The sequence below is a fragment of the Phallusia mammillata genome, chromosome 4 (genome assembly GCF_965637545.1).
Source record: "Phallusia mammillata chromosome 4, kaPhaMamm4.hap1.1, whole genome shotgun sequence".
Taxonomy (NCBI): domain Eukaryota; kingdom Metazoa; phylum Chordata; class Ascidiacea; order Phlebobranchia; family Ascidiidae; genus Phallusia; species Phallusia mammillata.
The window spans coordinates 6,854,135-6,869,949 of record NC_137255.1 but is presented as its reverse complement, the minus strand read 5'-3'; the positions used below and the strand labels follow the sequence as shown (position 1 = coordinate 6,869,949).

The window sequence follows — 15,815 nt, the reverse complement described above, 5'->3', positions numbered from 1 at the left end:
AAGAGCTCTATAAAGTTGATATTAAGCCTGCCAGTAACAGCTTAAATATGGTAGAACGAATGATTTGACACATTATTAGGCGACCTCTACAGGCTTATCCTGCAAAATAATTGACGATACCATGTTATCTAAATAGCTGATTTTTCTTTTAACTCAAAATGTTTGAGATTTTCCCACATTTCCGGCGTCAGCTGGGGTTAAATAATCCAACACAGTAACCAATTTTTACCACTAAAGTTTCATCCAATCAAACAATGCATATTAATTTAAGTCTTATCTCCTATACATTATCTTACTTGCGTGGTTTGCATCGCTTGTTGTGGCACTCAAACTCATAGGTGGCATTGCAAGGCGGGTAGTTGCAGTTGACCTCATCGCTATTGTCGCCACAGTCATTGTCATGGTCACATTTCCAGCGTGGAGGAACACAACGACCGCTTGCACATTGAAACTGATCCGCTGCAAACAGTTTAAGCAATGCAAATTTTAAACGTAGTTTTTCTATTTGAATAAGTCAAAATGTGTACAATTATGACTTTAGAAAGGAGTACAGTCTAGTTACACCTGCCGTGAAACAACAAAATGTATTTGCGGTTTTTATTTCACATTATGTCAAAAATTTAAACCTAAGCATGAAATTGGTTTAATACAAACTGTTTCTATTGTATAGCGCATCTAAGATGAATAGGTTCATAATGGGATCAGCCCTGAAGCGTCCATGCAGACCAGCATACTTATTCATAAATCATAGTACGCCAGCTCATTGAAGGCGTTAAACCGAATTAAGCCGGTCTTCCAAGCGTTTCCATATGGCAAGGCATAGGCAAGAAGAATCAAGCTGGCGGTGGGATTCGAACCCACGACAGGAGTCTTTCCGGGACTCGCGCGCTCTGCCAACTGAGCTACACAGGCTCAGTGGTAAACCCACCGAAAGTCGAATCGCAAGTACCGATGCCTGCCTTAGTAACTTTTATGGTCTGTGCCATTCGGTATAACGTCTTCAATAGGCCTGGCGTACTATGATTTGTAAAGCAGTAGCATAAATTTAAAATAGCTATTGTGGCAAAAAAATACCAAAGTTTTAATGTTCTATTCTGGCATATATCAGTAGGTGCAGAAACATGTCGTGAAAAACACACTGTTTACCTGTACAAGCTTTTGGTGGACAGTCACGTTCGTCGCTTCCGTCCAAACAATCGTCTTCCCCGTCACATTGCCATATTTTAAGGATGCATCGCTTGTTGGTGCAAGTGAACTCATGTCCCTTACATGTTCCGTTGCTCACCTGTCAAGAGAATAGGGAAGGATAAGTCGTAAAGGAAGAAAAATCTGGTATACTAACAAGCAAGAAAAACAGACAGAAACACACCAAAAATATGAAATAAAAAGGATACCCAGACACAAATACAGGAACAGACAAAAAGACAACCACAATAAAACAAAACAAGCAAAAATTCACACACAAACACAAATGCAGTCAGATAAAAACAAATATGGTAAAAAAACCAGACAAACAGAAAACGAGTAAACCAACGCAAATACACAGACAGGCATACATAGGAATAGTAACAAACTAGGAAGGCAGACAGAAACAAGTGTCAGTAATAAAACAAACAGACAACACACACATATACAGAAATAATAGAAGGACACAAATATAGATAAGAACAAAACGGCAACTAGTAAAAATCTAAATGCATAAAAACATATAGGTCATATGCAAACAAAGTTAGTCATTAAACCGAAAAACGTACTCCAAAACATACAAAATTGTAACAAAACAATGCTCAAACAAGCACAAATTTAAAACACACTTACCACGCAAGTCTTAGATGTCGAGTCTAATACTTGTCCTGCTTGACAGCTGCATTTTTCATGACCGTTAGCTAGCTTAATTGCAACAACACCGTCGCTTCCACACATACATTTGCCCATCTGAGTAGAAACAAATAATTGATTGCAACCAGGGTTTTTTTAAGGTTTGGTTTGGGTGACCGCTAAGTAGTTTTAAGAGACCGCAAGTGTTTCATTTAAATACCAAAAAATAGCCATATTTGCTTAAACGAATTATTTATTAGGCTACTGGCAAATTTTGGGAAACCGCTGGAGAAATTTGCACCTTAACACCTTAAAAAAACACCGATTGCAACTAATACATTGTAGCACGTTTCGAAGTGACAAAATCAGTTGATATGAAACTTGGAAATGGATAATTCGCCCAAAAATGGAATTGCCAAAACCTTATTCAAACAGCAGTAACACGGTTAACCGACAGATTCTATTTCACCAAGGATTTTATTGTCTATTGGTTTTACTGTTTTATAGTTAAAAAGGCAAACAGTGACCGTCAGTTTAAACCATGCTGTTAATGGTTTTAATCTATTACTAAACTTGTTGTTTTTGCATATTCAAATAGAATCAGGGAGTCGAACCGGAACTGAACCCGAACCCGCGAACCGGTTTGAGCGGTTAATTTCATTAAACCCGAACCGAACCCGAACCGCTAATTACGATTTTCTAAAAACCCGAACCGGAGTTGAACCCCATATTTTGTTTGGCGTTGGACCCAAACCGGAACCGAACCAGTAAAAAATGCAGTCTGTTTTGTGTTTTGTGATTTTTTCAAAACAGCGCACTAAAGAATACGCCAGATAACACCTATAGGGCGTGTCAAAAATAACAGTGCACGGGTAAATTTTTTTTGGAGTTTGATAAGGCCAGGTAGATGATGGGTAGAATTAAATTAAAACGAATAAAAAATTGAACCGGTTTAAAAACCGCAAACCGGTTCCGACCGGATAATTTGCCCAAACCGGAACAAAACCCGAACCCGAAAATATACATTTTAAAAAACCGGAACCGAACCCGAACCCTTAAAAACAAAACGAGGTGAACCCGAACCGAACCTGAACCCATATGACAAGTGGTTCGACTCCCTGAATAGAATATCTTACATATACTTATGAGCCTATATTCCATATTATGTACAATTTTAAAATTTATAGTCTAAATTCGAAATTTTAGACAATCGGAAATACGGTACACGGATTAGGCAAACCTGATTTGCCAAGATTTTTTATGCAATTAACCGGACACCTTTCTAACAAATGGCTGTGGTTAGGATGTTCGATCTATATGCAAACGGGCTCTGTGATTATCCAGTATGCGATGTCCGTATTTATACTCTAACGACTTTATACTCTAGTTCAACTTACTACAGGCAAATTTGCAGTGGTCGTGACAGCCTTGGTGGGGACTGGGACACATAACTGACTGCATTTGCTGCTGGTGCAAGGGTTGGTTTTTGGGAAAGGCTGGGAACTGCGTGTAAAAATCTGCAAGGAATGTAATACATTAGTTTGTTAGTTCTAGTCTTTGTCTCAAAAATCGCTCTCCACTAAATCTATGAAACAAAAATATCATCCTAAAATAAATAAAGGACCGTATATGGTGTATTACATGACCGCCATAGAAACTCATTATAAAGGATGGGAACAAACAATTGACGATATGTATTTAGTAGTAAAACTTCTAAGAATATAGGATGTAGGTTTATACTTACATTATTGCCTATGTACTCATCAGCAAAATAATTAAATAACCAAAACTGAGGTAAATTCATTTTATTGTTATTGCTTACTGTTTTATTTTACAAAATTCAAAACATTTTACTAGTGAAATAACCCTGTATGTTATTTTGAATGCTGAACGTGTACTTAGTTTTATATATTGTTAACACAACGGTGGACAAATTTAGTTCACACAGCGAAATTTACGTTTCACCCTAAAATAGACCTAATTTTACCCACAAGCCATACAATGGGAAAAAAGAAATCACAGATACCTTCATTCCGACAACACGACTCCAAGGGATTTCAACACTGGGTAAGAAATCGGCAGGTGCCGCAGGAGTATATTTGTCAGCATGATTAACATGAAAGTTGGTAGCCCAGTACACTTCACTCTTGTATACTGACAGTTGGTTCACATATGATGATGCTAAAAAACAAAATGGATCATCACAATATCTTTCCTGTAGACTTAAACTTTAATGTTCTACTCGTTTCCTACATATGGAGAGACCGAAGGCTTTTTTTGCTTTCCCTACAACGGCAATTGACATGTAGTGTTTTTTGAAATTTAATTTAAACTGATGTAAAGTTACATAAAGCAATCACTTTAAAGGAACGTAACGGATTGATTTTCAAAGAAGCCCCAAAATGTGGTTAAAACTAGACAGAGTAAAGTCCTGCTCAAATCAAGCATGCTTTATTGAAACTTAAGTCCGAACCCGACACGAAAAAACCAATGACTTACTGTAGTAATAAGTTCTGTATCCGTCGCCGTTTGTAAAAATAGTTCGGATGTAGTTCATGTTGTTGGACGTCCAGTATAACCGATCCGTACTTGGGTCTAGTGTCATGGCTGAAGCACTTTCGTAGGACCTTAACTCTGTCACGTTTTGACCATTTAACTCAGCCTTAAATATTGAAGAGAACGTCCTTGTCGGACCTGTAATAAAAAGCAAGTTGAAAAAAAGTAAAAAATGTCCTTAATAAGCTTCATACCATTGGTTTCTAAAATGTAACAAGCGTGCAACCAGTCAGAGTTATAAACTGGAGCCCAAAACCCGGCCTGAACCCGAATCATTTTCAGAAGCCTGTTTAGGCCCGAAAGTTTGATTGACAGGCCTACATATTGAAGCCACAGGAAAGACCAGGACAACAAACACAATTGGTCTTGAACAAGGCGTTCTAGGGCTGTTTGACATTAGCTCAGGTCCAGCAACTGGCTACTTAGCTAGTAAAATGTGTTCAAAAAAACAAACAAAATAGTGACACAGAGTGTAATGTCAGTCCCATTTTTTTACTTAAGAAACCTAAGCCCAAACCTGGCCCCACTTACACTTCTGCATCCAGTAGCAGAGAAATTACTTTTAGGTGGTACATAGGCTTTCTTTAGTTTACAAGAGTTAAATGGCCAAAAGGGTATTTCTTAATGCATCTATTTATTTTAAAAGATTAGCATTGAGGATCCATTTATTTTGTTAATAGAACTTAAGAGTCTCTGTTATGTGCAAAAAAAGTTTCAAGTAAGTTGGACATCTCTTTTCAAATGAAATGTAAAAAATGAATAAGTATGTCTCCCTAGTTGCATTTTAGACCCCTGTTAAAACACCTATATGTCCGTTTCCAGTGTTTCTAAAAATAGTTCCTTAAGAAACAGTGAAACCTATATACACAATTAATTGCTAAAAACTGTTACTTACATGCAATGTAAAAATATCCTTTATCAGACTGTACAGTAAGAGCAGTCACATTGGTGCAGTTGGCCACCACTATATCCCTCTGAATTTTTCCATCCATGGAAACCATTGATAATGTTGGATTGAAGTAGTAAATGTTTCGACCAATCCAGTCGACAGCAATGCCTCCTATCTTGCTCGTGGTTTTGTAAACCAGTTTTGAGGGGAAACCTTATTGAAAAGGAAAGCATGGTTACAATAGTTCACTAGCTAAGTGGAGTCATTAACTGGAGAAGTGTTAGTTATGCGTTGGTATTTGTGCTTTGTGACTAGAGAGCTTACCGAAAGGATGTAACATATTGTAAATTAGGTACTTTTATTCAACAATGATAAAATTGTTTTTTGCCATTTGACAAGAGTTATGCAGTAAACATTGGTTAATCCGGACCTGTTTTACCAAAAAATTAGCCAGGATTAGGCAAAGATCTGGATAAATCGATGTCGGTTAGATAAGCTATACCACATTGCAAATCTTGTGTAACTCAAGTTTTGGCTGAATGTGGCGAAGATTCAGATTAATTGAATCCGTTTTAACCTAGGTTTACTACTGTAGTCGTCAGTTAATGAAAAATGCATTGAAATTTATGCTAATTTAAAACAAGTAAAGTTGATTTATTCAAAAGCTTGGCTTTACCCTTCCTTACTAACACCATTAAACATGCAAAACACCCTCCAAATAAGAATTAGTAGTTGAAAAAACAAATAGTACTGTCTTTCCCACCTGTTTGGTTATACTGTGTCACATAGATACTGCTTTGGTTCACCCAATACAGACTCTCAGTTTTGAAATCATAATCAAACTTTGTTATTCTGTGTGTTGGGTGCACTAGATTGATCTTGGATTGTGAAGCCATATCCACCTGGTATATTCCTGTAAGCAAGGGGATGTAGATAATTATCCAATGTGTAAAAAATGGAACATATAATGCAATATATTAAGGCATGACACAAAAAACAGACAATACATTTGGACAGTTTTTTGAAATTGTTTCCCCAAAACCCAAAACCTACACTTTTGTCGGGTTTGCTATTGTAGTTTCCTAAATTATAAAAATTTTGGGTTGACTTGTTTAATTTAATGGGGGTTTTAATTATGGTTTTGAAACCTTAAAAAACAGGCATCACAAGCGTGACAATAAAGGCAAAGACGTCATAAACAGTTAAGACCGATCTTCAGACTGTTCGGCTCGATTTGTGCATCAAGTTACAAATTTACCTGTTTTTTTAAGGATCTGTGAAAACGTTGTGCATCCCTGGACTAATGCAAACACAGTGCAAAAGATGATTTTCAAGAAATACTACTATGGACTACTATGAAGAAAAAGTACTATGGAGTGTACATACCATCCATGGTGGATAAAATCATAAAAGAATCATCATTTAAGGGGCAGGGAACACTTTCTTGTGCATAATGATCTTCCACCGAACCTCCTTGGCACTTATCACCTGCTAGTTTGCGATATCCCTTTGTTCTTTTGTAATATCCTCCAGGGTAACAGGTAGAGGGAATCTTAAAAATTTACAAGCATTTATAAACATGACCAATTAGAAATCCACTAGCCGAAAGATTATTGATTGTGCCCTTACAAAGTGTAACTAAAATTGTTTTTTAAAAATGTTTTGCCCTCCTAATGACAAAAATTAAATTAAAAAAAACACATAATTATGTCGAAATATTTGCTGTGTAAAATGTCTATGTTTTACTCTGCATCGCTGTTTTTAGCGAAACTACCATTCAAGTCTGTGTCTTGTGTACTTAAAAATATAATAGGAAAAAATATATTTTCTTAGCTAAATTTAGTAGTTGTTCTTTTATAAGCTTGGCTGAGTTTCATGCATAAGTGATTGCTTTCCGTGTGACAAATGGCAACTTGCGTGACCTTGTGTTCAGTCTGTTCAGTTGCATTTGGTTTACAATGGCAGCAATTGACTTGATGTTTACTCTGAATGTGTTTATATGTCAACTATCTGTTTATGATTCTATTTGAATAAGGCAATAAAATAAGTTTCCAGTTACCTTCAATAACCGATGGGTTTTATGCAAGATATGCTAAATAAAAACCACTTTATTTTTAATGGGCCCTCAATAAAATGTAAAAACTAATCACTTGAATTTTAAGCAGCCCCAACACTAAAGGGTAAAATGTATTATAAAACAGTGTGGGGTTGTAACAGACTACAAAAACAAAAGAAACCATATTTTAAGCCACTGAATGATCATGTTTAGCAATGACATTTAAGAAAGCAGCAAAATTCCGTGCACAGCTGAGCGACATGGCATTTACATTTCCTGTATGTGGGCACATGTTTTATGATGTCATAGTCATTTTAACAACGCCTGAGTCATAATGTTGACCACTGCATGTTACGACAATGCAAAGCGATGCGGATGAATCCAAAAATGTGTCATTTTGTTGCCAGTAGTGATATGTAAACATTGTGATGAGATATATCATTGACATGACAAGCTTGGAAGGAATTTTTAAGGCATGCTGCCATATAACATGTAGTGACCTAACTCAAAATTAGAAGTAAATTGTCAAACTACAGTCCTAAAAATAGGTGTTTCCCAACACAGCAGCAATTTGATATTATAACTTCTATATAACTTCTTAAATATCTATCAGCAATCAAAAAACAATATTTTTCTCTAAAATACAAACAAAATCTGCATCGTGTAAGCATCAAGAAAAACAGTTTGTGAAGAAAAATGTTAGTACCTGTATCTTACACATTTACAGGCATACATACAAAATAGTTTTTAAAATAATTTCAATTAAGGGTTACAAAAAATATTTTTTTACAAATTAATTTGTTTTCAATAAACAAAACATTTTTGAGCAAAACTATTTTATGAATTAAAAATGTTTAACAAAACCAAAATCATCTGATCAGTAAAATGGAATGCCATAAACAGCGCAAAAAATAATTGTACCTGGTAAACATCAAATGTGGAATTTTGTATGGGAACACAGTATATACCATACACCAGTGGAATGTAGAATCCTTCATCACATTCAAAGTCATCTCGAGTGCAGGGACAGGATACTGTTTTCACCGGTCGATCATAGTTGCGACCGTTAAAGCACGCAGAATGCTGAAAAGCAAAATTATAAAGTTATGTATTCAAATTTATTTAAGAGATGTCAAAATTATCATAATGTTCAACAGCAGGCCACTGTTGTTAGTGTTTAAGTTGTCTATTATAAATTGTAAATTGGATTTTTTAAATTACAATTTTGTTTTAAAGTAATATCCTAGTACAGAATTAAATAGAAATGAAGAACACAAGTTTGACATAACCTTTAAGTCATTATTTTCTTTACAAAAATGGTGTCCCAAACCACAAAAAATAGCAAGTAATGTTGAACATTAAACAAAACTTTTAGCAACAACTAAAGACCATTGCATTGCAGTGTGCAGGAGAAGATCGCAAGTCCATTATTATTATAACCTAAATAAACAGCCAGAGGCAATACATACAACAGACAACACCTCATTCAACAGGCCACTGTAAAGTGTTTCGATTTCTGAATACCCAAACTCAACACGCTTCACTGAATTGCTGAAACACAATGGTTGACTAATTTCGGTGCTGTCAACAGCCATGTTAAGCATAGATCATTCTTTTTCAAACAATATGGGGTTTATCCAATTAGCGACAATCACTTTGTACTGGAAAGTGAAAATGCAAGCACTTTCCTAGCACTTGTTAAAGACCTGAGGAAACTGGCCAACAATTGCTATGGCTCTAAAACTAAAAAAGTTACGATACTGAAATTTTGACACAATATTCTACGCTTTTAAAGCTTTTCAGCGCACTAACTTTTGTTAAAGCATGTAAGCTGCATGATAATGTATGCTTGCAAAATAACATTACCACTTCAAAAAATTTTTCAACACATTTCTTTTTTTATGTTGCAAAGTGTTTTACAAAAAAATGTGTAGCATTAGTATGTGGCATTTTTAAAAAGTTGAAAAATACTAGCCTAGCTTAGTGCTTGTTAAATGCATGTAAGCTGCATGCTAATGTATGCTTTCAACAAACATAAACAGTGCAAAAAAAACTTAAAACACATTTGTATTTTTTTTCTTGCAAAAAAGTGTTTTACAAACAAAAATATAGAGTCTTAGTGTGTTGCATAAGTAGAAAACACTGGTCTATCTTACCCGAATACGACGTTTGTATGTGGTTGTTGTGCCCATCAAACAGTTTATTCCACGCTCGTCTGAAGGGGACCAGTCTTTATAATCTTCATCGGTGCAAGGTAAAGGAAACAGGTTGGACAAATTCACCTAATATTAATAAGAATAATAGTATCAATAAAGTCAAACATCTCAAAAGAGGTGTATTACACTAGTGGCAAACACAAGTGAACAATGTTAACTGTTCAACTAAACGTTACTTAAAAATTGATAAAATTATTCACTCTTAAAATGAAGATCTTGTGTGTTTGCTATGTACATATTTTTTTCTTTTAATCCCCAATAACTAATGTTAATAAAAATTAGTAAAATGTAAATACTCTTTTGATGAAATGGTAGTACTACCCATATTACCACATACACACTCTGTAAATTACTTGTTCTTGAACAGATTGTTGGGCAAACAACTATGTACCCTTGTGACTATTATGGTATATCATGTACCTCAGTTAAAGAGTGTGATGCATGTTATACTGCATTAGTACAACACACCCGGGTAAAATAAAAGAACTGCACATTAAATAGAAGATAATCGCAGTTTGTCACAAAAACTATGAAAAAAAACAGACAGAACAACCAATGCTTTGTAGACATTAGCATACCTGAATTATAACCCAGGAGTGGCCAGCATCATTAGCAGATCCAAACACAGTGAAAACCATAGTTGTCTCGCCAGGTTCTGTCATTAGCCCATATACCCTGATTGGCTCATCAGAAAAGTGATAAGTCTGCCACGACTCACCTAGCACACAAGGGTAGTGTCATTAAATTGACATGGTTTAAGATATATTTGCTAACATATCCTAAGATAATGATACTTTACCTATGAAAAGAGCAATTACAAATCAATTGCTGTCAACTTAATTTGAGTTTATTTTTAGATTTTATAGCCAATATTTATGTACATTTTTATACGTAAAAACCCCTTCAAATGGCATTTGCAAATACAGCAAAACAAAAGCAGACAGAAAGGGTGGGTTTTTTACCTTGGTTGATTGAGTATTGCAGTTTGTTTGTTGGACCAAACTTGGAAAGAGCTACCAGTACACCACCATGGTCACCCCATGTAAAGAACCATACACCAGTTTGCATCTAAACATACACACACAAAAAACATGTAAAAAGCTATGCCATATCAGGTCTCAAATTAGTGCTATGTAGCACTTTTACTTGTATTTCATTCTGTCATTTTTTGCATTCAAGGCAAAATACTAGCACATTTTTCAACAAATTTGAAATACTAGTACCATATGAGACCAGTATGCTAACAACGCATATTGTTGTTGACAGAAACCAAGAATTTAAAGCTTACAACAAATTGAAACCATTTTAACCACAGTGCATGGTTCCTCTTCAAAACAATTCTAAATATAGACAAGGGAAAACCACACATGAAATGGAAGAAGGGTATCACACTATACAGTGGCATCTTTAAATAGGAAAATTACAATTTGCATAACCTGCAAACTATGATAATAGATACATATGGTTACCAGAAACTAAAATTTGTTCAAAAAATTTAAATGTTTACCACTTCAATATAACAAAACATTGTTTCAAAGACAAACTTATAGTATTTCAACAATAATCTTACAGTACAGTGTATTAGATTACAAATCACAAACCTTAAACACTATACATGGATCTGTAAGTAAATGAGGACCTTTTAGGTTTTTTAGGAATCTTTTATGTGACTCAAGTGGTTATAAACAGGTGTAACTAATGTATCCCTTCATATAACTGATGATGGCATGACTATTTGCCGAAACATTTGAATAATAAAGCATGTCCTTTTTTACATCTATTTGGGTCATTATTTTCTTTGTCAAACATTAAATAGTACCAAGTGTTAACCATTGAACGGGAAACAAGTGTTTGAAAGTGAAATATATCTAGTGAAAAATGGCTTTTAGGTTAACCTTATGTGTGTATGATCCAAACACAAACCTTTCGCCAGCTTTTTCCAGCATTTCTTGAGAAAAACAGATCAGGTGCTGATGATTTAAGAGTTTTTCCATAGTCACCCTGTGCAAAGACAAATCCCGGGGCTGATGGTTGCGAATATATGGGGGTCGCTCGACTGTTTGGGTAAATGTGGTGAAACTCTTGTGTTAGATGAAGTGAACACCCATCTCTGTTTTTATACAAAAACACAGGTGTTAAATTTATTTTCTAATTTATGTAAGATTTGAAATAAGCAGAAGTCACTATAGGCCTGATGTTTTTATGTAAAGGCAAATTGACATGTCCTGTTGATACACTAAGGAAAGCACAAGATTTAGATGTTAAATTTATGTTTTTGTGACATTTAAAATTAACAAGTCACTGTAAGTCACTACAGAACAGTCGTTCCCAACTAAAAATAATTTGACACTTCCTGTTAATAAATATACAAAAGCATAAGAAGTTTAAATTATATTCTGTAACATAAGAATTTATTACCAGTAGGGATGTGCCAAAACTGCAAATGTTCTGTTTGGTCGAGCACCGAGCATCTCACTTTAATGCTCGGTGCTCGGCCGAGCACGCTCGGTGCATTATGACGTCACAAAAAATCCCCTTTCTACGTTTTAGCTCTACAAGGCCTCTTACGTCACCGGTGGTGTTTTATTAAGCTGTACATGCCCATAAAGTACGCGTTTTCCACTATCTAGTCCATTTGAAAAACCATTCGTTTTTGTTTAAAGACACCCTTTAGAACACTAGTTACATATGTTAGCAGTGCATGAATATGCAAATTTAACGCTCGGGTCAGTTTGTGCAACTGCTCGGCCGAGCACCGAGCATTAAAAACAGCGATGCTCGGTACCGAGTACTCGGGTTCTGGCTCGGCTCGGCGCATCCCTAATTACCAGTCACTATAGACCTGATGTTTTCACCTAAAGGTAAATTTGACACATCCTGTTGGTAAATATAGGGAAGAAAAATATTTGACATGTTTAGTGTATGAAATGTTCCACATTTTTTTAACAAAGTCACGCACACAAATCACCAACATATAGTTGGCAAGGTAACCAACGAGGAACTTATCTCAACTAGTGTAATAGTTTTGGGGGTTAGCAGAAAAAATTTTATGTTCAAAATCTGTCATGGGATTAGGGTAGCAAATATGGGTGAACCTCTGCTATATACACAGAGTAAACACACCAGTCATAGGATACAAAAGGAATGTAAGTTTATTTTGGGGTTATACAACCTGCAACATTACTTTCAAAACTTAGGCCACAAGATGTTATAACCAGTGGTTCTTAAATTATACTTGAAATACAATTTACAAGGGCTAAATATATTGTCTAAAGTTGATGCAGTAAAATAAGGAATTGAGTTATGGTAATACAACAGCATTGTATAAATAAAGCATAGCGATATTTTACAGTAGAAATGTAAAAAGTTACTTAGTCAACTGTAAAATTTAACTGGACTGTAAATACAGAAGTAAAACAAATAATTTAAACCTTTTGCATTATGTTTCTTATCATATAAAATCTACCTGGCATTTGTTTTTAACATTAGTGACACTGTTCCTTTGGGGACATTTGTAATAATTTAAGAGGGGTCGGCTTAAGTTGGACAAAAGAAGACAAAGCACTGTTTAAGCTACGAAGAAAGGCAATTTGGTCAAATATTTTTACTACGAAACCAAACAGTGATAAACTGCCGCCTTTACCCCATGTAGCTCAACCATTAAGCTGGTCTTAAAATGTTGATATTGTTCATGAAATAAATTTGTTGTTAAACTTGCCTATAAAGAAAGCTGCTAAGAGGGCAAAAACAATGAAAAATCATTGTTTCCATAAGATGTGATTTAAAATCAATCAATACTTTGGTCACATTTCAATATAATAGAATACAATTAAGATGAACATTAATTCATAATTGGGATCAGCCCTTAAGCGTACATGCAAACCAGCGATCACGGCATACTCATGTACAAATCAAAGTTTGCCTGGCTCACTGACAACGTTATATCGAACGATAAATCAAATTAATTATTAACTGGAGCTTAATATCCAGTCTGTCAGAAACCAGAAAAATTTGGTCAAATATTCACCATATATTGGCAAAATTGAACATGAAACCCAAAAATATAAATCTAAAGCATTGCATTAACGTCAATCATCACTAGTTTTGTTATTTAGGTGGTTTTAAATTTTTTTAGAACAGTTTGAGAAATACCAACCTTGCAGAACAGTTAATTTTGTCTCCCTTGTCATCAGTGTCAGGTGTTGGGATTTTTTGCCAAAATCCTCCCTTATCAAAGGTAATGAGTGTTTGCATCGATGTGGCATCGTTGGAACTTATGTCTGATCTATGTATTATGTTGGCGATGTATATACTCCTCATACCATGCACCTTGTACACATCCGCAAATTTCTCGTCCGCATATAAACTGTACAAAGAAAGTATTTTTTAGTGTTAAAAACATGAAAAATTTCATTAATCACAAAATGCCTTGGCCAACATAGCCTTTTCTTGTCACCAGCTGCAATGATGACCTTAAAGGTTGAAACAGTGTGCACTGTCTGCAGCATTTTCATTTATTGGCTTGATGCTTTCACATAAGGCACTGTTTTTTTTAAATACTGAAGCAAATGGAACATTTCATAATGTTTTAGTGTAATTGTGTTGTATTTGTTGCGAGAATATAAGTGCCAAAAATGTAAATGAGACCAGATTCTAGTGTTATTTCAATTACAACCCTGACCACAACACGAACAGCTCTAACTGTATGTGCTTTCAAAAGTCCGCAATATTATAATTATCAAAAAATATATTTGTGTCCATTGAGACTGCTTACTGTCCAATAACATGTGCCATTTAGTACTTTGGGCACAAAGTATAAAATAAGTGTACCTGATGGTGGAAAACTCAGATGAATCCGGATTGAAGTATGTAATGTTTTCAAGTGAGAGAAAAAAGTCAACTTGATTGGGCTCCGAGACATACAAGTGTGTCATACGGGAACCGTGGTTGACACAAACCATTATCTGTACAAACAAACAATTGTAGGGCATTTGTTAAAATTGTCTTGCACTCAATGCACTATACATAGCTTTAACTTTCTCAGTAACTTTAACATTTGCATTTGTGATGCAAGTGTGCTGAACTCCATATGAATGGACAACAGATACCCCAGTGGAGAGGTGTGTTAGGGTAAAGCTGGGATTAACTAATTCAGAATACAAGCAGTAGAAGTAGAACTTTTTATCCGATTTCAAAGATTATTAGATTATTTATCATTTGGGGGAAAAATTTAGTATGTTTTTGAGCTATAGACTGACATTTTTCATCCTTTAAAAACCCTAAACGTCGGTAACCTAAAAAGGCTATAAGGTAAAATTGAACCTCTTAAAATCAGCTCATTCTGTTAAAAAATGCATAAACTTACATCACTTAATAGCTAAACATTACAGAATTGCCGGAATCTAATATCTGACGACTTTTCAATTGTGTACATATATATATATGGGTAGTTGCCATATGTGTCAAATGCTATGTATATACCAGTTTGATTTGTTTTAATTTACCAAACTCATTTTGTCTTGTCTGTTTCAGCTGCCTACCTGTGAGTCAGCTGCATCAATTATATAATATTCCTTGGTAGGAAGGTAAGTGGGAAAATTTGCCTTGCTGAATCTGGCATGTCGGTTAGGTGCCATCCACAGTTCCATTTCATTCCCTATGAAAGAAAACCAAACAAAACAAAATCTTAAATCCTGTGAAAATCTTTAACTAATTCCGAAACGTTTCAAATAGTTCTATGTCAGAGACAACCTCTTGGGCATTGTATGTCATATTTTGCATTATTTTGTAATGAAAATAGCTTACCGTGTATACTCGCGGATGGGTCGCAAATTTTTTCTTATATTAAAAAAAAAATATAGGTGCAACCTATCCGCTTGACATAAGTGCAAATCGCCACCACTAAGGAACAAAATTGAGTTTTCTGCTAAACAGGGTTAGGGGTCTGAATGTACTGGCAATGATATACAGGTTTGTAGCGAGTTGGTTATTCATGTAAATCGTATGGTCAGCGCTTGCGTACATACACTTATTATCACTCACATGTGTCAATAAACATACTTTGATTATATTAAGCCCTACAAAAAAAAAATAGGAAGTTATCTATGCAAAAAAGCTAGAGAAAAGGGCGTTTTAAATCTTATGTGCGAGTCAACTCTAAATTACACTTTTTTAACACAAAATCAATAGTGTGACCTATACGGTGGTGCGACCTATCAGCGAGTATATACTGTAGCAATGCACTATTTTTGTGAGAATATTGGTTTATTATGCCAGCTAA

The 15,815-nt window shown here is 35.1% G+C and overlaps 1 protein-coding gene across 1 annotated transcript in view; it reads right to left on the bottom strand.

The window, feature by feature from the left end:
• LOC145222272 (uncharacterized) overlaps positions 1-15,815 on the bottom strand; it is a 40,491-nt gene that overhangs the window by 19,822 nt on the left and 4,854 nt on the right. Inside the window, exons 6-22 of the mRNA XM_080088363.1 lie at positions 15,076-15,191; positions 14,366-14,499; positions 13,692-13,901; positions 11,459-11,645; positions 10,498-10,603; positions 10,114-10,253; positions 9,476-9,601; positions 8,241-8,402; positions 6,650-6,815; positions 6,027-6,176; positions 5,270-5,476; positions 4,318-4,512; positions 3,845-3,999; positions 3,216-3,335; positions 1,819-1,935; positions 1,147-1,285; positions 297-459 (exon numbers count right to left, since the gene is read on the bottom strand). Of these exons, the coding sequence (XP_079944489.1) occupies positions 297-459; positions 1,147-1,285; positions 1,819-1,935; positions 3,216-3,335; positions 3,845-3,999; positions 4,318-4,512; positions 5,270-5,476; positions 6,027-6,176; positions 6,650-6,815; positions 8,241-8,402; positions 9,476-9,601; positions 10,114-10,253; positions 10,498-10,603; positions 11,459-11,645; positions 13,692-13,901; positions 14,366-14,499; positions 15,076-15,191 (2,593 nt within the window). The remainder of the gene's footprint in view (positions 1-296; positions 460-1,146; positions 1,286-1,818; positions 1,936-3,215; positions 3,336-3,844; positions 4,000-4,317; positions 4,513-5,269; positions 5,477-6,026; positions 6,177-6,649; positions 6,816-8,240; positions 8,403-9,475; positions 9,602-10,113; positions 10,254-10,497; positions 10,604-11,458; positions 11,646-13,691; positions 13,902-14,365; positions 14,500-15,075; positions 15,192-15,815) is intronic.